The sequence below is a fragment of the Lipophrys pholis genome (genome assembly GCF_963383615.2).
Source record: "Lipophrys pholis genome assembly, chromosome: 20".
NCBI lineage: Eukaryota > Metazoa > Chordata > Actinopteri > Blenniiformes > Blenniidae > Lipophrys > Lipophrys pholis.
Window position 1 is genome coordinate 2,004,507 of NC_137648.1, and position 23,310 is coordinate 2,027,816.

General features: G+C 40.4%; 1 protein-coding gene across 1 annotated transcript in view; it reads left to right on the top strand.

Moving 5' to 3' along the window:
• The window catches only part of LOC308125778 (A-type potassium channel modulatory protein DPP6-like), a gene marked incomplete at both ends in the record, with an annotated part of 217,073 nt that overhangs the window by 156,518 nt on the left and 37,245 nt on the right, over positions 1 to 23,310 (top strand). The window contains 3 exons of the mRNA XM_080489766.1: positions 17,120 to 17,214; positions 17,641 to 17,715; positions 22,370 to 22,422. Coding sequence (XP_080345892.1) covers positions 17,120 to 17,214; positions 17,641 to 17,715; positions 22,370 to 22,422 — 223 coding nt within the window. The remainder of the gene's footprint in view (positions 1 to 17,119; positions 17,215 to 17,640; positions 17,716 to 22,369; positions 22,423 to 23,310) is intronic.

Consider the following 23,310-nt stretch of genomic DNA (forward strand, 5'->3'; position numbering starts at 1 on the left):
CCCTCTTCACTCACTCGTGTATGTTAAATACAGTGAAGGAGATTGGGGTGGGGGGGGGCATTTGTAAAGCGGTAAAGGACTGGGAAAGTGCTATCAACATGACTTTGAAAGGGACTTGTGGCTGTGATTTAGATATGGCTGAAGCACAGTGGTGTTTGTTTTGTCACAGTGTGTGCTTTTTGAGCGCGTGCGGCCCAAAATGATCTCGTTTTCTAAATGATGCACAGCCTCTCGTCTCTAATGTGTATATGAGGGACTCACTTTGGAGAAGATTAGCTAGTTGTCTCACTCCCTTATTGACTTTTCATTGCTGTGCTCCCATGACACAACATGAGTAATGATGTGAGCGTCGCTTGTAAATGGAGTTCTGCAATGAGTCCCTTTCTTACCAATGAGACATATCAAATTAGCACATATACTCACTCTAAGTATTCAGTGTTCATTCATTGTCACAGACAATCAGCCTGGGTAAAATGGTAACATTATGTAAAGCAGCAGGTGTAAATTCCCCCCATTTGAGATGGCCCAGTTATAGTACGCCTAATCCGAAAGGACGTCCTGGCACAAAGTGGAATTCTTCTGTCCCTTTCAACTTCTGGGAAGCAGCAAAAGTGGCACGGCAACTTGTCTTTTGACAGAAACAAGCTGTAAAATATACTGCCGCAGCTCTGTGTTTTAATATCCTGGGAGGAACAGAGGAGAAAAAAAGAGGATCTGATGCAAAAGCAGACTTGGAAAAGATGCGGTTGCTTCAGCGCGTCTCATGACAAATTCATCAGTCTCCTCGCTCCTGAGCTACTTACGTCAAGGCAACATCTGAAGAGTTGGATGTCATCTTTGATCCAAGTTTGGAGCAACAAGAAGCTGGAAAGAAAATTCCAGTCTCTGTTTGTCAAACTTGAGAATGCTGCTATAATTAGAGAAAGCCTCTCCACTCTCTGAGCTAACCCTAACCCAGAAGAGTCACGCTAAGTTTTTCGCCAGTGGTATTAAGTCTCGACATTTGTCTTCCCACTGGAGCTAAAACCCTTAATCATGTCTCCAATCTAACCAATTATCTGGGTGGATTTGTACTATTATTCATTAATTTATCACTAAAATCTTGTTTTTAGTAGAAACATAGCTAGTTTGTTCTGTTTGTGTTATAGGAATGTATTTTTCTCGACACAGACATGACAATGTTTGACGTCTATCCCAAACATAACGCGCCACATGTAGCAGTTGTAAGGAAAATGAAGCGTGGCAGTTATCCCTTAAGTAGACAGTTCTACAGATGACCAGATTTCTGAAGGAGACATTTCATACTGCCTCTCTAAAATGTCAGCTCGTCGGTTACCTTCAAAACGCAACTTTTTGAACGGCTTCCAACCTGGAACTTTTTCGAGAGCCTCTGACTCGGTCTTTGTACGAACACAGGAAAACTACTCGTCAAACAAATGTCAGTATATGTTGCATTTTGACTTTGACTTTGTAAACTGTGTCTTCATACCTTTGACATGCCCAACAAGTCTATCGACGACAGGGTTGACTGTGAGGTAGCGAGCTGTATCTGCAGAACTGTATTTGGTACATTTGCAGCACAGTCGGTGGAGCAGCTTGTACGGATTCCTCTTCTTCTACACCGCAGTCATGGATAACAGTAGTAAGACAAATCTCTTTGAAAAGAACTAATTTCTTTGTCTGCTTCTTCCTGCGTGGACACAAGTAGTGGTAATTAACACTACATCACCCGCCCACGCGCACAAGAAAACGGACATACGCTTACACATGGATGTCAACGCATAAAGAAACACAATGGATGGAGTTACATGCAATGTTAATTACTTCACTGTCTTTGTTTATGGTGCAGAATCGAGTGTGTTGGCAGGATACATAATAGCCTCGCCATGTTATATACACCCACGTCTCTTTTACAGCTTAATAGCCAGCCAGCATTTCTATAGTCCTCTATTGGTGTAACACCTGCTGCACATGGAATTCACATCCAATCCGTGAAATTGACTTACGATCCTTCAAATTCATTTCAGCTACTTTATTATGGGGAATTTGGAGCTTAGGCGTGCTTGGGTAATGCAGCAGAAGGGCTTCTGTCACTGAGATCTGACAAACATTCAGAATAATTTCAATCCACATGCAAATCATATGTGGCTGTTGACATTCTGATTCCAATGGCTGTACGATTTAGTTTGCACATAATTGCCGATCATTCATATATGATGCGTATTTGAACATCGGATGGTAACTTGGAGAGCTTGACCTTCCAGATTAGTGTCTGTTGTGATCATTATGATTGGTATAATTGTTGTTTAATGGCCACTAGCTTCCCTAATGATCCTAATCTTTATGAACACATGCAGTTGTTTTGTTTAGTTTTTTTTGTTTTTTTCTATTGTGATTTGTTTGCGAGCGCGGAGAAACACATTAACGGCTACACTAAGACTCACAGAGGAAAACCAGAGCGCTTCACGACATTTATGGGGAGTTCGTTGAGCAGCTGGTAGACACTGACGGAATGACTGTCACCTCACAGGCAGCGAGGTGAATCGATAACAGTGCCCGAGGATTCATTGCAGATTGAGGTAATGGGTGACGGAAAGCATAGGCAGGTTTAAGTAAGTTGATGGAGGAGTTCTGGAAACGCTCGCCTGCTCCCTCGGGAGTCATTTTGCAGGAAATATGGAGCCGGATGAGTAGCGAGAGAATTTTTGAAGACTTAATTTTTTTATTATTTTTTTATTTTTTTTTGCAGATTACCTGCTCAATTGCTTTCGGAGAATTATAATGATAATAGACTTATAAGAATATCATCTGGGTGTGAGAGGAGAACGTGGGAACTATTATTAATTCGTAGTTGTAGGCTTATATTTACTCTGAGTGTATTTACACGGTTGGTAGAGCGGTCGTCTCACAATCGGAAGGTTGCAAGTTCGATTCCCATCTCTGCCTGCCTACACGCCGAAGTGTCCTTGGGCAAGACACTGAACCCCAAACTGCCCCCATTGGAGTGACAGCACCTTGCACGGCTGCAGCCTCCAATGGTGTGTGAATGGGTGAATGTGATGGGCTATGTAAAGCGCTTTGGGGCTGTTGTCAGCTAAAAGGTTTTATATAAGTTAGTCCATTTACCATTTACATGATTCTCATCATTATCCGACCTCAAGTGATCATGTAAAACAGCGTAATGTCATCAGTGAAGTATCGCCATGCAATCATGAGTGTTTGGATTAAACGCACCTCGATTTCTTTTCAGTGCTCCGATGTCTGTGTGAATGGTTTCCCTGTTTTTCCCATTTTTTGCATTCTATGGAATAATGACAAACATGATGTGCAGGAGAAAAAAACTCCACGCGATTTGTCTCGTTTTCTGGAGTGAAAGCGAGACAAATCTTACTTTTAATTAAACCAACTTATATTAGTTCCTAAATAACAGAATAGAATAGAAAATACTGTATTAATCTAAGGGGGAAATGATTTATGGAGAACTCTTTTTTCTCTCTTTTTTCCCATTTATTTCTTTTCTTTTCTTTCGTTGTCTTAATTTGTTCTTTTTTTCTATGTAGTTTTTTCCAGTTTTCTTCATTTTTTTTTATTTTTTCCTTTCTTTTGGTCCCTGGAGAATTCTTTAAGAGAACTAACGATAAGTGCTCGGACGTCGCCATGTCCAACAAGACAAAACCAGAAGCCAGGAGTATTAAAGTGCTGATGACACCAAAAAGAAAAGACAAAAAGCCACTACAAAATGAAAGTATTCACATAAAAAACATAATTTTCCTACTATTGACATCCAGTAGTTAACAACTACGAGAAACAAGTGAAATCAAGTTTTGATTCTCGAGCGCCGCCAAGCGACTTCCTCCTTCTTCTCCAATCTCTGATCTTCTGGTCAGTGAGTTTGTTTTTCAGTGGAGCAAAAATTCACAACATGGTAATTAAGTCAATATCGGTGCAAATGAAAGCAAATATGTCTTTCCCTTTTAATTTCTATGGCAAAAATAATATTAACATAAAATATGGTGTAAGACGCATTTAACAATGTCTGTTTTGAATGCAATAGGATTCAGGGATTTTAGAACTTTGTACTTCAGTGGGTTTCCTATAAAGGATGAAAGAAAATTAAATTTCAATGGCGAAGATCCAGAACAAGGTTGTTGTCACCACCGAATCAACCAATAAGAGAAGGCCTGTGTGGATTGTCTTTTTTTGTTCGCACATCATCTATCAAGGATCTTTTAAGTCCCTGTCACGTTTAATGAGTATTTCTCTAAGTTTCAAGTCGAGGTCAGTGCTAATTCCTGTATTTGTGACTACCCTTTTTCATGAATACTTAGACATACCTTGCTCAACAGTATTCACTGCAAACAGTACATGAATCAGTGGATTTTAAACCTTCTCAAAGATTTGTCCAGCCAGTTTTGGAGCAAAGAGAGCAAAAGATTGAGAATAAAAAGCAAAACAAAACACCAAGGTATTACATCACAAAAAAACTATTTGATAATGTTGTGTATTGGATTAAAATCATGGTTTAGAGTTGTTTGTTTTTGGAGAAATCCACAGTAAATAAATGTTTATGTTCAGACTTTTTCTAATTGCATTTCATGTCGTTTGACGGTAAAAACAAATACTAATACTAATACTAAACCAATACTTTGGGCATGAAGTGAAAAAATAACATCTTTCATGTAGATATAACGTTTATCATGGGATATATTTGGAGAGGAGGTTGTCTTTCATTCCTAACGTTGGTGCTTCAGTCTTCCCAATCCGCCACTGTCCATGTGATACACTTTGCCTGGCAGCATGAACCATTGAGTAAAAGTGCTTTGTGGTGAAATCCACCGCATCAGTAAAAGTCCATTACTCTTTTCCATTTAGCATCCACTCAACTGAGATCCAGAAATGGTGTGAACCAGAGCAAGTAGCTCAAAGAAGTATGCACAGTTCAGAGGAGCAGCTCAAGTTGAGCGGTTTTGATATAAAGAGGCCATTTTAGATGGTTTCCATATGAGCGGAGGGGAGATCGAGGATCTACTGGTCAAAGGATGTTAGAGATGGAGCTGGAGGAGAAGAGGAAGACGTCAGAGAAGATAGATGGATGTAGAGGTGCTTGGAGTATCAGTAGGGGAGGCAGGGGTGGGGAATGGGGAGATGAAGGCACATGATTGGTTGTGGCAATGCTGAAGCTGAAAGTTGAAGTGCAGACAAGGGAAACTGGTGGCCCGTGGACCACATGTGGTCCATTTCGCTATGATTTGCTCTTCAAATATTGGTTTTACAGTTATTTCTATGATGATGGTCATTTTAGGCCCATTTGAAACCAAGTACTGAAATTACTGCTATTTATTTAAAGTTTTAAAGACAAACACACGTATTTAGATTAGAATTTGACATAAGTCATTCCTTCAAGTTTCCCATAAGTCCTTGTGGCAGATGTGCTGGTTGACAATTTGCTCCCTCAAAGAAAGTTTTGCATCCATCGCAATGTAGAGCGTTGTCCTTCCCTGATGTTGTGGTTCGCACTTTTGCCTTACCACGGGAATATTTCCTTTCATTTCGCCTTTCTATGTAGAGTTTGCATGTTTTCCCTGTGTGTGCGTGTGTCTTTACAGAGCTCACCTGAATGTCGCAGTTTAAAAGATGGATAGTTTCGCACTTTAAAAGTTGCTGTAGAGCAGGGGATGTCAAACACATTTTAGTTCAGCACAATTTCACCTGGAGTGGGTCGGACCGGGAAAATAAGGCCATAATAACCTTTTAAATTTAAACATTAAAGTTTTTCTCTGTTGCGGTGTCGAGTATAAGTTATGAAAATTTCACGACAATTACAACATAAAGCCCATTTTTATGACACTTTCTGGTGCAAAATTCTGTGAAACGTCCAAAAAAACTCCCGTAATTGTGACATTTAGCAGCCTTTTGTTTACTTGTTTTTACAAACTCACCCTGACAGCATGGCCAGTCTGCTCGCTATGACGTAGCTGCTCGTCTCAATGTTGTGTCGGCTGCTCTCAAAGAAACTGTATTAAAACCTCGACGGTTTCATTGCAAGGTTCACATTTTGTTTGGTCGTTTCCTGGGCCGGTTATGACCCTCTGCTGTAGATGGAGAAGTTGACCAAGAAATTGTATTTTTTTCTTCCTTTACTCTCTTCATGTTGAATTACGCTGTCCCGTTTCAGTTTCATCTGCAAATATTTCAAAGATTCCACCTCTCAGCAGGGCTCAACGTCAAATATACACTGAAATAGAGTTCATTAAAATCCACGCTCTCACCCAGAATAGTTTTCTCTTTTAAAGTTAGAATTTAACTCCAGCACCAAGTTCTTTGAGGTACGCAGAGTCCAAGTGAGTCCTGTAATGAGAGGCAGAAAAAAAAACAAAAAATATATGAAAAGCATGAAGAGTGAAGCAGGAAAAAGTGTCAAAGTTTTCTTTCAACCCTGATGGTGAAATGAGAAGCCGAGGCGTCGGTGAGTAATGAAGCCAGCAGGCTGCGCTGATTGGCATTCCTAATAAACACAAATGACTTCCACAGTGAAAAAGCGGCCGAGAGCAGGTTGGCCGCGGCCCTGAGTGGTTTCGGGTCTCGTCGGGAAGTTCAGATTTGAGGGTTGTTGTTGTTTGGGGGTTTTTTTTTGCTCATTTGTTTGCTCTATTTGTTTGCGTGCTCATTTATTAGGTCAGTCAGAAATAGAATTGGAGCTCTGCGGCTGCTGCCAGAGCAGCTTTGCAGCAGTAAAGAAAAATACACACATCTGTTAATGGGAATTCCCTTTGAAGAGCAACAGATGAAAGAAACAAAATCGCTAGAAATATAAAGATGGAGATTTTTTTTAATTAAAAAAAACCATTTGAATTTTTTATGAACCTATATTTTGCAGCGAGCTGATGTGCCTCGGAGATTTAAGACGGCGTTGGAAACTTATTTTTATTAGTTATATATTATTAGCTATTTTTATAGTTTTATTTAGCTGCTGACAGACACTGTAACTCTCTGGTGTCAGTTTCATCAAACCAGTCATGAGCTGAAGCCTTGGGCACGGACGAATGACCTGGAACCGGCAAGAAAAATCCCATTTCATACAGAACTTAACGTCGCGACCCGAGCTCACCTCACAGCTCATAATAATCACATAGTGATGTTTTATACGGACGATGGAGCCATTAAAGCAGTATTCCCAGTGTGATGTAAAACTTATTTATCTGCCACTATGCTCGTTTTAAATTCATGAGGAATTTTACAGGAAATTTCCAAAATAATCGAGCATACATATTATAATAATGATTGAGCGTGATGAGTGCTTGTCCACTTCCCAATCACCCATGATGCACCACTCAGCAGGATCTACAAAGCCAGAATGATTATTTTTTTCTCCATAGGATGATGAAGTCATGACCTGCCCTACTCTAAGGAGCTCGCTGCATTCAGTGATTTGACTGGTTAATGTTTACTGTGCAGCATGAGGGCTGATGAGCCAATCAGAGGCTTTGCTCTGGCGCGTTACACCACGAGATGAAGTACTTCCTCCTCTTCCCAAGATGGGCACGTGTGGGCACGGCCAGTCCAGCTCACACAGACACAGCAGATTATGAATGCAGCTCATAAGATCCAATATTCAAATGGCAGAAAATCAAGGAAAAGCTAGAAACTTTGAAAACAAAGACTTTGGACCAACAAGACCCATGTGGTAGTGTTGAAAAGCTGGGTAATATGACTCCTTTAATGTTTCTAGAGTATTCTTCTCTGTGCGCAAGTCTGTGTTTTCATTATAAAAACAAACAACACCCTGGTGGCCCAGCATTAAACTACATCGTTTTCAGCATGTCTACCATTTCTTCATCGACTGGCTAACCCACCTCTCCCTGGGTTAAGGCACCAATTCATGTCATGCACATGTTTGTTTTGTGGATTGTAGGAGGAAAACCTATGCGCACACAGACAGAACATGCGAACTACAGCCCCAACCACACTCAAATTGAGGATATTCCCTCAAGTGAAATCCTGCTTCGGTTCTATGACTGCATTTATACTGTCATTTACTTGACTCTACCTTCATATTTTAGCAGGATTAGGCTTTTTACCCTGCAAATGCAACTCCGGGGACTTTCATCTTAAAAGGCTGCTGTTAAGAACTCCACTCTCTCGTACTAGTTCAGCCCTCTTAGCCAGGAACATACTCAAGAGAGCTCTGAATGAGGAGGAGAATGAGATATGCCTTAATGAATAAAGGATCAAGTGGGAATGGATATAAAGGACTGCAAAGACCCAAGTATGAGCAACACTGATAAAAAAAAAAAAAGTAAAAAAAAAATGTCTGACACTTAACAATCAATCCACTCGAAGGTACTTATTCTTAGAGAGACCACAGGAGTTGATGTAACTAGTGTTTCTGCACTATTCAGTCATTTTAATGAACTTGTCATTTTGCTCATAAGACATTGGGCTTGGTTGAAGCTTAATGACTCCTGCAGCAGAATCACTGAAACAAGCTTGTTTCCCAAGTGAGAAGGGTTTAATAGCGGCGCAGCAGGTCTGATGAGGTGAAAGGCTAATTTAGTACAATATGAGTCTTGTTTTTAGTATATTTATCATTACCCAAGTGAGTCATAATAATGCTGCACCTCTCAGCTTGGATGCTACCACCTGGAAATACTGCGACACTGGTGAAAAAAGACATTTAATACCATCATTCAGACAATTAATCCCAATTCACCAAACAACTGCCTGCATAGCATGGATCCAGTGCAGGTAAATTCAGACGCTGCAGTTTTACAGTGAAAATTGACAACTTTCATTACATGTTGGGGGTCTGTTTACGTGATAACGGCGCCCGGAGCCACAGAAAGTGGAAACGGGGGCAAATGCAAAACCATGGAAACAGAAAAAACGCAACTTTTCTGAAATGAAAACACATAAACGACACGCTTTCACTTGAAACACTATTGTGTGAACGGTGCCTTAGTCAGAAACTCTTTTGCTCTTTTCCCAGATTTTAGCGGGTTTATTTCATTTCAGCTGAATTTGCAGTAGGATCATGTCAGCATGAAGCAAAATGTGTGTAAGATACTTAAGATACATAAGATACTACAGGGGCAGCTTGTGTTTTCAGCAGTTTTGTATCACATCAGTGTTTAATCAGGCAGAACAGAGTTCACTGATCACACTGAAGATATTTGTTTGATGTTTCTCACAAATTTGCTTTCTGATCGCAATCCTCAACAATTTTTCTTCTCTGTTCAGCTTTTTTCTAACAAAATTTTAATATTTCATAGATGTAAAAAAAAAAAAACCCCACCTCGAAGATAAAAAATTTTAAAATGCCAGTAGAAATGACCTAGTACAATTTTATCAAGTGTAGTTAAGTAGAAAAGTAGATTGTGGGAATACCATTCACTCAACAGAAAAGTTCAAAATGCAGTAGTACTGGTGCCAACTTCACATCAATATTCAGGGGTTAAAACTTTTTGGTCTGATCCAGTTCCACATTTGGTGAAGGTACCATATTGGTACGTTCTGATGTCAAATCCCACCGTCTTTTCTCGCAATGCCACAAATAATCCTCTGCTCCATATTTAATGTGTCATTCACTTAATTACCGTGAGCGTGACGACTCTGTTATGCTAATGCTGCCTGGCTCAGATGAACAGAGGCGCGTGGTAACGCCACGACTTCAGCAATCAACCTGTCAGTCGGTCAATAATTCTGTCAATCACCGGTTTACCAAGGTCAACTTTGTTATCCTCAAGAGCAATTTGTGCGAGTAAATCATACATAAAACAAAGACGTCATCCATGCAATGCACACACAAACTGTCTATTTACAGTTATTGGGCAGATCAATGGGGGTTGGAATAAAACAGTCCTTGTGCCTGTTGGTTCTGTATGTAGGTAGACTGAACCGAACACCCTCAGAGGTGGTTGAGTGGGGAATGTGTCATTCTGCAGTGGCTTTATGATACTCTCCAGACTGTGTTTGTTTGTGAGTGTGAGTACCTTAAATGTTATCAGCAGTGATTGGTGAAAAAGGGGAGCGGGTTCAGCAACGGAAGCTAATCACAAAAGCTTTGTTTCGTCAGAGTGCAATCTCAAGGATTCTCGATATATGTCCAATTCTTCAATAGGAGATTTGCAACACTAAATTTGCAGGGATATTCTCCTCAAAGATGCTGAGTCTTGATGAGCGTCAAATCAAAAGATGAGTGCTCTTGAGTAATGGCAGTGTTAAAAAAAAAAAAACACAATTTAATGATCAGAAAGGTGAATTAGGGAATAAATATGTGAATTCCTGAGATAAATCTACATTATTTAGAGAAATAATTCATGATACAAACAAACCTGTCCAAAAGTGTCAGAACAATTTGTATGAGAAATGTACAAGGCTTCATTCTAATGGTTCTGTTCCTTTTTGGGTGTCCGTTTCCATGACAACGGCGCTCAGAGCCACTGAAAATGCAACTTTTTGAAAATGGCTCCCAATGTGGAACTTTTCAAAAACACTGACTTCGTCTCTATGGCAACAGTGTAACTTTTCCGAAACGATCTTAATTAGAAAAACCAACAGTACCAGCATGCTATATTGTTTCTGCGGTTTCCATGTTAACGGACATAGTTTTCAAAACATTGCTGAGTAAGCGCAATACAATGCATATTCGTTAGTCACTGGCAGCAAAGGACACACACATTTTAAGAAATCTTGATTCAGTTGGACTTCATATGTACAAAATATCTGGAACTTAGAGTATGGACTTTAAAGCTTTATTCACAGTTCACACAAGTCACCTTTAAAGTGAGAGCTTCCCAGAGCCACAGCTGCTTCAAGGCCAAACAATATAAGCTCGATGAGAAACTTTGACCCTTCTGTGACTTTCTCAGTGGCGTCGGCCTGTACCTCTGCCTCCATCTCCCATTCCTGGCACTGCTTCTGCCTCCCTGGGGTGAGGCTGCGTTAGGGCTGTGCCCAGGGCAGGAGGCTGTATTAATAAGACATACTGCTGTGGAAACATATAGATCAGAGGGGAAAACAACGCCTGGGGCTAATGCACCAGGGAAAGTGGTTAGGAGAAGGGAGAGAGAAAAATCTAGAAGGCGCTAGAGAGAAGGGATGACATGATGCCTTGGGTCCTGTGAAAGAATAGATGTGTTTGATTGTATTTGAAAAAAGCAGAAAACACAGAGTTGGAGAGGCAAAGGAGGCTTGACAAGGTCTAAAATGATGAACTCAGCAGGCGGGCTCAAATAAGGGCACTGATGAGAAGGAATTGAAAGATGTTGGATGATCCGTCGTGTCTTGAGGCGTCTGGTTAAAGCATCAGTAAATCACTGAGAAATAAAGATGAAAAGGTTTTCCTTCAAAAGATGCAGGTCTCAGGGTTTGAACCTGAAGCCCGACTATGAAAACAAAGTAAGTCACAAAGCAATATAAATTTGGGTCTGTCTCTTCGGCTGCTGATTTATCACCATTTCGCCTCTTTACTCATTCCAGCCCAATCTTCTGCAATTACCAGTTCATATATAAAAGTAGACCATTTGTCAAGATGCCAAACGGAGTCAAACTAAAATAATGACTCGTGATGGGGAAAAAAGAAACGGCGCCCTTTTATTTATCACCATGATTTCCATGAAGGAGTCTATTTTATCCTCTTGTTAGTATGCCAATGGTTTTAAACAAGGAGACAAAAGCTGTTGAGGGGGCGTTTGGCTATGCCAATCTAAAAATGTCTGAAACCGCTCTCCCAAGCACGTTCTGAATTAAAGCCATTGTGATGGTAATTTTGTCACCTCTAATGGACAATTAGATATGCTAGCAGATAGTGAGCACTCTGCATAACAATCTCTGGGTTCTAATTACCCCCGCAAATGGCGCGGTTGCTGGAGCGCCTATGGATCACTAAAGCAATAAGACAGAGAAGCGCAGATAGATTGAAGGTGAAAGGGGGCAGTTGCTGTATTAAACTTATCCTTCCCTGATAAAAGCCTGATGGATGAGGAGCTGCGTGAACTTTCATACATCTGTCAAATAAACGCTCCCTTTCATGGTGTTTCCTCTTGTGGCCTGAACTGACCACTGGAAGTCTTGGTATCCGAGCATAATAAAAAGTTCACATTTTTCTATGGCGTCAAGACGGTTACCGTCTAGATCCTGGGAGTTGAGTCGACTGAACACTGCCTGCAATTTCACACAAAATATGAGTGAACGTGTGGAAATCTATTGTTGTGGTTTTATATCATGTAACGACAGACTTTCGCAAATAGTGCTACAACATCCTGAGCCTCCAGGATGTTGCTTTCAGTGTCAGAAATGTCACTTTCTTGTGTCACTTATGAAGCAATCTGGGATTGCTGCTACATGCTTGTAACAAGTCTACCGTTTTTATTACATAAAAACAGCACCCACTAGTGGCTCTACACGCTTACTGCTGTACATTATTTTCAGCGTTTTTGATGTTTTCGTGTAAAGGGACGTTTTCAAAACTATGTTGTTTGAATGCAAAAGTTTTCTGAAACGAAAACGCAAAAATTCTGCGTTTTCATTTTTGTATAGTTTTATTTTGGCGCAGGGTTCGATTTTCTTAAGTTTTTGATAAGATGCTGCTACACTGTGCTTCCCAGGATTTCGAATTGTTTTTACACTTTTTGGATTAAATGTTGCCAATGAGGTACAAATGTCCCTCATTTCTTTGTTGTTTTAATATATATTAAACAAGCCAATGACATTTCAATCTCTTAAAATAAGGTTAGGTAGTATTTAATTCAGTTACAGTGTGTTACAAAACTACTCAGTTTAAGCTTTTGCAATTCTACTTGACTCCAAACTTCCTCATTTAAAACAAAAATCAAAGCATGTTTTTACTGAATGCTCTTTTTATGACTCAAGAATTACGGTAACCTCAGGAAAATGAGGGGAAAACAAAGAAAAATGTTGACGCTGGAGACTATAAATGGCAGAGTGATATCGGATAAATGCTGAAAAAACACTGAGAAATTAGGTGACGTACTTCATGTGGCTATGAGGCCATGAGTTGTTTGGCCATGGCTGTTTTTGTAATAAAACCACACACGTATGCACCCAGAGAACAACACGTTATAATATTTAACAATGCTGAGTACGCGGTTGTTCGTATGGACGTATGACCAATTTGCATTGCTATTCCGGTGACTCTCATTATAAAACTCCCAGGTCTCGGGAGGATGTGGACGGGGAGTCATGACACTCTGGAGGCAAACATTGTTATTGTCCATCTACTGAGCACGTGCGGAAGAACTACTTACTACGCATCTGTAGCGTTTCAGAAGAGTTGTATTTTCCCCGTTTCCATGGAGACAGAGTCAGAAAATTTTCAAAAAGTTGCGTTTTTATTGCCTCCGGGTACCGTTGTCGTGTAAACAGACACCCAAAACACAACGAAAGTTTTCAGTTTTCACTTGAAAACCTTGAAAGTCTCAGATAAAATTAAAATATAAAAGAAGTAGGATACAAATGCATTATGTAATTATTATTCTGAGGTGCATTCATGAGGTAATATTAAATCTTGTGACCTTGGTAAGAGTCCTTTTGATTGTTGTCACTATTGCTTTTCTCTTTTGAAGTCCTCTAAATTTTACTTTCAGTATCATCTCTGCCTCTTTCAAAGGCACTTTCAATGTGTTTTTACTTTGAGAGATTTGTCCCCCCCAGTGGGATCACACAATTTACTGCTAGTTAGCGCATATAGTTATTTCACATCTAAGCACTTCACAGGTGAAGAGTGAGCGTGCATCATTTAGGACAAACGCCAATTAGAGTGGAGCGGTGATCAAAGTTTGCTGCAGGGATTAAGTTTTTTATTAATCAAGTGTGATGAATCTTCATGGTTGAGACGAAGCTGATTAGCTCAACTTCTGAGAGGTTGACTCTTACGACCTTGTTCTAATGGTGAAAGTAAACAATCCGGCGCTCACGTCACTGATAACACCTTCCACATAAGCTAAACAAGCTGCCAAAGACTTGCGCATCGTGCGGTTGGGTCACAGGGTCTGAAATGGTTCAATGTATTGTGGGTATAATGTCAAATAAATCAATTTCAAAATATGTGCAATTTCCAATTCCCTTTCAGTATTAAGTTCAATTTTGAAGGGGTAGGTTTGGTATACATGCCTTATTTTATGACTATGTCGGTATTAGAGTAGGGTATTCATGGCATATGGGATATTGGCCGAGGTTTTGGCACAAGGTGGGTCAGGCCAGTAACTAATGATGAACGATTTATTGACTAATTAAGTTGTCATGTATTTCTAAGCAAAGACAATCACACTGCATGTGACACTGCTTTGCATCTGGCGTAAAAATATCCTCTTTAAATTAAAATCAATAAACACCCACCAAATTGTTTGCCAAATAGTGCGTTGGTTTAAATGATAATCATTAGCTAATGACCACTTCTTGTCCGCAGCACAAACATTTTAAGTGGTTAAATTGCATTTCAATGGCTCAAATTAATCATCAGCCATTCTTAGGCTGCTAAAAATGTAAAGTGCTTGATTTTACATATCAGAGAAAATTAAATTAAATTAAAAATAAAACATGGCCTGAATGTTGCAAGCAAAATAAATATGTGACCAACAATGAAAAACACACAAATTATACGACCTGTTTACTCTTAAGTGACCTGTTAATGTCATTTCGACTAATTACACTTTTAAGCAAAATAAATATTTTTGGGGTCAATAAAGTCATTATAAAAATGAAGCAGAATTTCATGAAATTCAACTAGTCCATTAGTTGACATTGCGGGAAATTACTTCATATTTATGTTTATTTGTACATAGCATCTGCTATGGAGCATTTTCAAGGGTTGTTTCTTCGTGAACTCGATGTTGAATTTAGCAAATATTAATGTCGTTTACACAGTGCATTTATATACAACTTCAGCTCGATGACAGTGCCATACTAAAGGCTGTTTTATGCTGGACGCACGGGCGTGACGTGCGGAACCTAGACATGCGGAATCAGCATGAGAGGTGCGCTTCATGGCATCCGGCAGTCTCTGCAGGACGGAATCGCGCCCTTGAAAGAAAATGTCCACCTTGGGAGCCGGTATAAAAAAGCCACGGATCCAGTGGATCCGACCACCGGTGTCGTGTAAACGGACCCCCAGAAAGTGAAGAACGTTTTGCGGATACACTCAAATTCGTTGTCGTGTAAACGGGGCCTAAAGTCTTGACAGTTTTCTGTTATTTTGGAAGAAATGTGTGTGACTGTCATGAGTTTGTTGGTGATGGAGATCATGTTTAGAAACAGGGAGAACAGCACAGAACAGGATGCTTTTGTAGACCAAAGACAAAAGATTGGCAGCAACAGAGTGAGCAATGAACGTCGGTATGAAACAGTCATCTTTTTTTTTAAGTGACAAAACAAGGCAACTTTTTTATCACAATTCAGCAAGCAGGCAATTCAAAGTGTTTTGTTTTAGCAAACATGTACAGCTGGCAAGAGTCAAAGCAATGAGAAATAGGAGTAAAAACAGTGAAAGATAAAAAAGCATTAAAGCTAAATGAAAAACAGAACACCAAGGAAAGATAAAGACATTAAAGCAATTGGGGGGAAAAATAGGAGCTGAAAAGTAAAAGAGTTAAAGATACAGAGTTTGGTCCAAATATTTGTTAAAACCAAATAACTAAAAGCAGCTTCTGTACGTTTGGTTCTGAGTCTGGAAACACAAAGCAGGGTTGATCCAGACGACCTGAGAGGTCTGAATCAAAGCCAGTGCAAAGACCCGCTAACTGGACCGACCTGGTTGCCTTCACAGAAAGACGTGTGACGTTCTCTGGTGTTTTTGAAAACTGTTCTTATTGAGTTTACTCCTCACAGCAAGCAGTGGTTACTGCTGTGGGACCTCACCTTCATCTCAAAGCACTCAGGTTTACCCCCAGTCCTCCCAAACTGCAGTCAGACCAGAACATGTTCACCACTTCACATCCAGTCCAAATGAATCATGCATGTTCCAAACCACCATGTGCTGAAGTACTCAGCAGATTTGGGGAAAGTTTCTACTTTTTACTTTTACTTTAGCCCTAACATGCAAATGGACAAATTGGGTGAGGATGTCATTTAGCGACTTCAGCAACTATGGAGTTGCCAATAAGTTACATGTCCATTCATCCATCCACACGGGCAAATACCAAAGTATTGATGATTCTGATACCACATGTGCCTCAATTTAAAATAAGTTCTCATCTTAAAAGAACATTATTTACCTTGTCTTTACTATATTTTTCTGAAATATTGTATTTCGCAAGCAATAATTGACACTTTATTTGTTTAGCTGGTTGATATTCCCAACTTCCTGCTGGACGCTACAATACATGTACTTACCATCTGGGACCAGTAGGTGGGACCTCAGTTACTGAAAGACAGCAACGCACAATGTCTCCCAAAAAACAAAAAAACTAGACAGCAGAATTTAAAGTAAAAATAGAAAACATAAAGAGAGCAGCAGCAGGGTTCAGAGTTTTGCGAGGGACTGGAGAAAAGTACATAAACTGGTAACGTCATGAAGACAACAAAAAAGGCTGATGATGAATTTAAAGCGCAATGGCCAAAGCTGAGGAAGAAATTCACACAAGGTTCTGAAACAGCAGCCAATGGATCAGGACTATCAATGGGGCAGTGCCATCATGGAAAACAAATGTTTTATACATCAGCAAAACATGTTTGTTTGTTTTTTTCCCCTTTTGATGATGCATTTGTTTGACTTCTAGTCAAGAAAATACAGTAAAATGTGTTTTTCATCCAAGCAAATACGAATACTTGATCTGGGTCGTTGGGTCAATACATTGTGTTATTCTATTTCAAAGAAAACCATTAGCCTTTCATGCAACGTATTGGTATTAGCAATGCTAGCTAGCTGTGGTTTTGCTTTGTATCGTATCGGAAAGGTTAGTAATATCACACATCACTACCTCAAATTGTAAAAAAAAAAAAACAGTATTACGCAGAGAAAACACAGAAGAAACATGGACAACACCACAACAGAAGGACACCCAAGCCCAACCTTCTTGCTATTAACCAATAGAACCTGAGCTAAACACCCTCTGTATGGATTCATCAGTAACTTTTCTGTCTTCCTGCTTGTTTCTGCCTTCAGGTAACGAGCTTTTGTACCGAAACCGCGATGGCGATGTCATCAGGTTCAACGTTGACACCAGTGAGCAAACCGTCTTGGTGCACAACAAGAAATTCGTAAGTCCTTTGTCATCTCCGCATCTGTTTTCTGTCCACGGCGTTACAATCACAGGACCGAGGGGACTGGCCACGGCTGCCCACGAATTAAATTAAAACTTTTCTTCTGGTGTCAGCATATCAAAGCACCCAAAAGCTCTTTTTTATTACAGAGCTTAATCAAATGATCCATTATTACAGTGAAATGTGAAATGCATATCTAACACTTGGGGCTTGGCTGTGTGGAGCGATGTCACGATAGAGACGTAGCATCAACATAATGTCCACCGAGCGCAAAGATGAATGCAGCTCCAGTGTTCTTCGGGAGCCCAGCAATCCGTCAAACGCAGCCACTTAAGGACTGGTTTAATGAAAAAATAACACGCATGGTCAGAGGTCTCGTCCCTCTTCCGGCATTTCTTCTCACGTCTTTCTCTCCATTCCCAGGAAATGTACAAAGCCAGCAAGTATGAGGTGTCTCCCGACATGAAACATGTGCTGCTGGCCTACAACGTCGCACCGGTGAGCTTCTTATTTGTTTGCTTGTTTTTTGAATTAGCAAACTGACAGCCGAATATGTCAGCTGCCTCGGCTTTTCAGGGGAGGGGAGGGGAGGGGAGGGGAGGGGAGGGGAGGGTGTGTGTGTGTGTGTGTGCGTGTGTGCGTGTGTGTGTGTGTGTGTGTGTGTGTGTGTGTGTGTGTGTGTGTGTGTGTGTGTGTGTGTGTGTGTGTGGCATTAGCAGAGGCGAGATGAAGAGAAGGAAAGGAGGGAGAGAAGGAGGAGAAAGTAATCATGGCGGGGTGTGAAGGCCTGTCGCACACCGCTGCCTGTCAGCGGCGGCGGGCGGGGGCTAGCACAGCCGAGCGGAACTGTAGCGAGGGGAGGCAGGAACACAAACAAACCCCTCGGCGCCACACGGGCGAGATGAGATCGACAGCAGCAACAGAACAGGAAGTGCTGGCTGGGAATTTATCATTTGTGTGCAATTCTGAAAATAAAGTGCCCCACGACTGCCTCGGCTCTGCCAGCACTGCGACGCGCTTCCAGCTCCTAATATAGGCAGATCAGATATATTGAACCAATTGGCCAGCGTGTGTCTGCGTGTTTACTTTTACTGTACAGAGGATTCACATCCCATTGTTAGCGCGTGGAAGGATGCTGGCAGATGCACAGCTTTGTGCCATTACCGGAGATGAATTGGAAACGCTCAGACACACTGTGAAGTGTCTCGCACTTGCATGTGTTTGCATTCATTATCCATCCAAACCGCCGTCGCGTTGATATATGACAGTCATTGCACCTATACGCACTGTGTTGCGGCGTGCAGTCGCACACTCGCCGAGGCACATTCGCTCGCACTCCATCTCTATAAACGTGCTGAAGAGTTTTGCATTAAGCGACGTGTTTGCATACTAACACGTGTACAAATGCTCCTCCTCTGAATGTAAATGGCTCTCTTGTGGGGCAGCGGCTCACCCCGAGCCTGCTCTTCCCCGAATGTTTGAGCAGCAAATGAGCCCAAATTCATGCAGGAGTATTGTCACTCATAAATAGTTAAGATGTCAGAGATACTTGGTGAATGCTGGGGATGATTCCAGCTTGGGGTTTTTTTTTTTGCAAGTAAATTTGGATTTAACCAAACTTCATCTGAGTTTCAGGCTTGTTTTTAATGTATGTACCACTTGGAAATATATCATAGGTGAAGCGTTTTGCCAACTGCAAACAAACAAAAAAATATGCATTTGCTCTCAAGTTGCTCGCTTATTTCAAATCCCCCTATAGTTGATCTCATATGACAGCCTCCCGTAGATTACATCTTGGCTCATTTTGTCTGTATCTGTAGCTCGGCAGCTTGGAAATGACTGCTGGTCAACATATTTATGATCTGCGATCAAATATGACATTTGTACTGTTTTCACGGCAAACAGGAAAGAAAATATGTAAATTAGAGCAACTAAACTCGGAATTTAGCTGGCGATTGGGCGTAAGCCATCAGCACTCTGAGAAATATACTGCAGCGTCTGGTTAAATAGAAAAAGGCTTTAACGTGTTTACTTGGAGCCTGAAATCAATATGAAACTTCTCTGTGGTTGGAAGTTTGACGTTTTGAACAAACAAATTCCTCGTTCAACGTCACAGCGTTGTGCATTAATGTAATATTTGCATTTTTAACACATAAAGATATATTTATTATATATATTACTGCATGGAAATCTCCTTTATCGTGTGTACACAGTACTGTATGAGTGATTGTAATCGGATGGATGGATGGATGGATGGATGGATGGATGGATGGATATGTTGTGCTTTTCTCTTTCACCAGAATATTACCATAATTTCCAGACTATGTAATTTTATTTCTGTCGTCTGCATGGTCATGTGACTTCTACATCAAAACATACCAGTACGCACATCTGTGACCCCTAGAGGTCACTGTATAACAACAGAATGCTGCCGTACCACCGGGAAACAAATCTCCATTACTGCTGTATTTGATGCATAAAAACAAAAATCTACACAGCGGAGTTTAAGTAAAAATGAGAAAATATGTATCAGAAAACAGAAAAAGAGCAGCAGAGTTTAGAGTGTGTGAGAAAGTTGTGAAGGACTGGAGAAGAGTGGAGAAAATGACCAATTCAATTCAAAGAAAATGTTACCATGGTGAAGAAAAAGAAAGTAAATCGAGGGCTAAAGGCACAGCGACTTGAGCTGAGGAACAAATTCACATAACATTGCAGCATGGAAAATAATGTGGCTTGCTTATATGCAAGTGTGATTTTTTATTTTATTTTTTTCTGTCCTCTTGACACATTTAGCAGCAACTTGTAGCCTGGAAAAGACAGTACTTTTCTCCTCGTGCGTCCTGATTTCCTTGTATTTCAGGTTGTTCTGGTTTCAGTTCTTTTGATTTTCAGTACCTGGTTTCACCTTCATTTCACTGTGTTCAGTTCATTCCCTTTAAGGCCCCATTTACACAACAATATTACAAGTGACAACACATCGTTTTTGCACTTTCGTTTCGGAGAAGTTTCTGTTTACACTGCAACGTATTGAAAACTCCATTTCGTGTAATCCATTTCCACGGAGGTGGCAGAAACACTGCAAAAGGAGAAACTCAGAGCAATGAACGGTTTATTTTTTCACTTGAAATGTTGTCGTCTAAATGTGACCTGAGACCACGTTTACACGTACCCAGGTATTTAAAAAAGTGATATTTGCCAGTGTTGATGCTGCACATTTACACTATAAATGCTGCTACGACTCACCACAAATGATGATTCCTGAAAACTCCGGCCACAGTGGAGGGGGTAAAGTGGGCTAGGCGGATATCTACGTCACAATTCGCGACGTGGTGTTTTTTTTCCAGGATTCGGATTGGCTATCATGGCTTCATGCTTCTCGCTACGCTGCCCCCTACAGGTTTGGCATGCTCATAGCAGCTCTGAACCAGGTATATATGCGGGTCCGTGTAAATGCTGGTTTTTTTACAAGGTAGAGGGGGAAATGTCAGTTTTTGTAAAAACCCAGGTACTTGTAAACATGGCCTCAGTGTCTTTTAGCCCTGTGTCCTCCTCTAATCCTCTGATTACCCCCAGATTGATGCCAGCTGTGCCTCATTTATGTGTTTGTTTGTTCCTGTTCATCTGACTCCCTCATTTCTCTCCTCGCCTCTTTTGTCCCCACGATTCTCAATCAGTTTGGATTTTTTGGTTTTTGATTCCTGGTTTGTGGATTTGCCCTACTATTATTAAAAACTGTATGAATCAGGACGGAGGACAAATCTGCAATTCATGAGGATGAAACAAAATCCAAAGTCTTGAAATACAAGACATTTGGAAACATGAGGTGATGCGAAACCTAACAGGGAAAAGCAAAGACAAAAATACCAACATGATATACATAGGTAGCTAACTTGGCTGTATATATATATATATATATATATATATATATATATATATATAATTGGATTTATTGCAAACATTGACTGTAATGTAATCATTTCAATTCATATCGCTTGGAATTTAATCACATTACTTACTCATCAAACAGTACTACTTTTGCTTGCATTACCACGGTTCTGTGACCATCTGGATAATTGGATCTGACATATTTGCTCAACAATTGCTGGGAAACGAGTTCTGCCAGGAGACGAGACCAAAACAATGGAGCGTATGAAGACATGTCTTCACTTTGATTTCCTTTAGCAATTATATAACAATTAAACTCGTCCTTTTTGGACTGATTCACCAACTTAGCTTTGGTTACCAATTCTCTTTTTTTTCTCCATTCAGTTTAACAGCAAATGTGTACACACCAATCAGCCATATCATTATAACCAGGCACGGTGATGTGCTGGGCTGTCCTCTTGCAACATGTTGCAATGCACTTTGAACTCTGGCACGTCACTAATTTAACCTACATTGTTCTCTACACGATATTGAGCTCCAGGAATTCGTCTGTTGGGTCGGACCATACACACCAGCCTGCAGTGATCCTCAGCAGCCCCTGACCTTCTCACTGGTTCACTGCTTTTCTTCTGTTGCTCCACTTTTGATCGACACTGACCACTGAAGACTTTTGGAGACGATCTAACCCGTCACAATCTGATCGTTGTCTCACTAGCTCAAACTTTTATGCCCAGCCTTTTTTTTTACTTTAAACTCATCTACTTTGATGATAAAATGTTCACATTGTTCATCCAACTTCCACAGTTGCTCTTCACTGCATTTTTGGGGTCAGTTTACACAACGGTGCTCGTGTGCGAATTGGTGGACAATAACAAACAATGGCTGCTTCAAGCGTGTCATGACTCCCGGTCCATGTTCTCCTGGGACTTGGTAGTTTTATAGTTGAGTCATCCGGAATAACAATCCAACTTGGTCCTCTGTCACTTATTCTTTTCATAAGGAAAGGACAGATGTGTTTGACTGGACTGATCAAGCCATTTTGAAGCAAAATCATGTCGTTTTATTCTTTTAAAGTTTGAGGGAATAAGCACTGTGGGTTATAACACATCATTTCTTGCCATTCTTTCCAAAGAACACACTTGCATTTAGTTACATCTCTCTACCTTTTGATATATGAATTGACTCTGCTTGACATTAAAATTAAAACTGATAGAAACTAAAATGTCAAGGTGAGCTGACGTTAGTCTCCTCTGGCCTTTCCTTTCAGGTGTACCAGCACTCCTACACGGCCTTCTACATCATCTGCAGTCTGGAAACTCCGTAAGTAGGCGTCGCAGCCGCGTTTTTCCTATTTTCTATTGTGCTACGTTATATTTCCCCGTAATATTTCACCTGACCTCGCCTCCCGTGAATCTCCACCAAATGTATGTGCACCTGTTCCTGCGGCCGCCTCCCACAAAGCACTGCTGACACCCCCGGTGCTGTTTGCTTGTTTACTTCCACTTCTCTGCCCTCTGTGGAGTTAAAATGGTTTCTGCTAATCTGTGGCCTCAAATCGGTGCCAGAGTTGCTGCTACATATGCAAATGTTGTCCTTGTTCACCTCAGTCTGAGTTATCTTTGGAAAGGAAAAGAAAAGAAAAGAAAAGCACACACTTTCTCTCAGGATTAGTAGTTTTTTTAATACGAGATGCTAAACTACCATAAAGGAGATTCAAGAGGCCGGTCTCTGAAATGATGCTCCAGTATTATCAATGTTAAAAAGTTCTGAAGTAACACAACATTTTAAGTAACATATTGATAGTATCTAGTAGTACATTTACAATTACTTTTTTTATGGCTGTGTATAACATCTGCAGATGCTTCTTCCTCTCACTAACTGATCCAGATTATAGAGCATCTTCCTCCACTATATAATGTTACTTTGATTAACATCCAGATTTTAGAGCATGTTCTTCCCTCTATCTGATGTAATTTCAGCTAACACACAGATTATTGACCATAAAAATGCAGATATATGCATAATGATAGGATTGAGAAATGAGATAAATGTGATACCTGAGATAATCTTCTTTATTTTCTTTACTAGTCAAGTTACTCCACTACCTTACCTTACCACTACTGTAATCGAATGCATTTTTTTTTTTTATTATTAGGTTAAACAATACTGATTATTATCTACTTATATTATTGCATTTTATAGCCAATC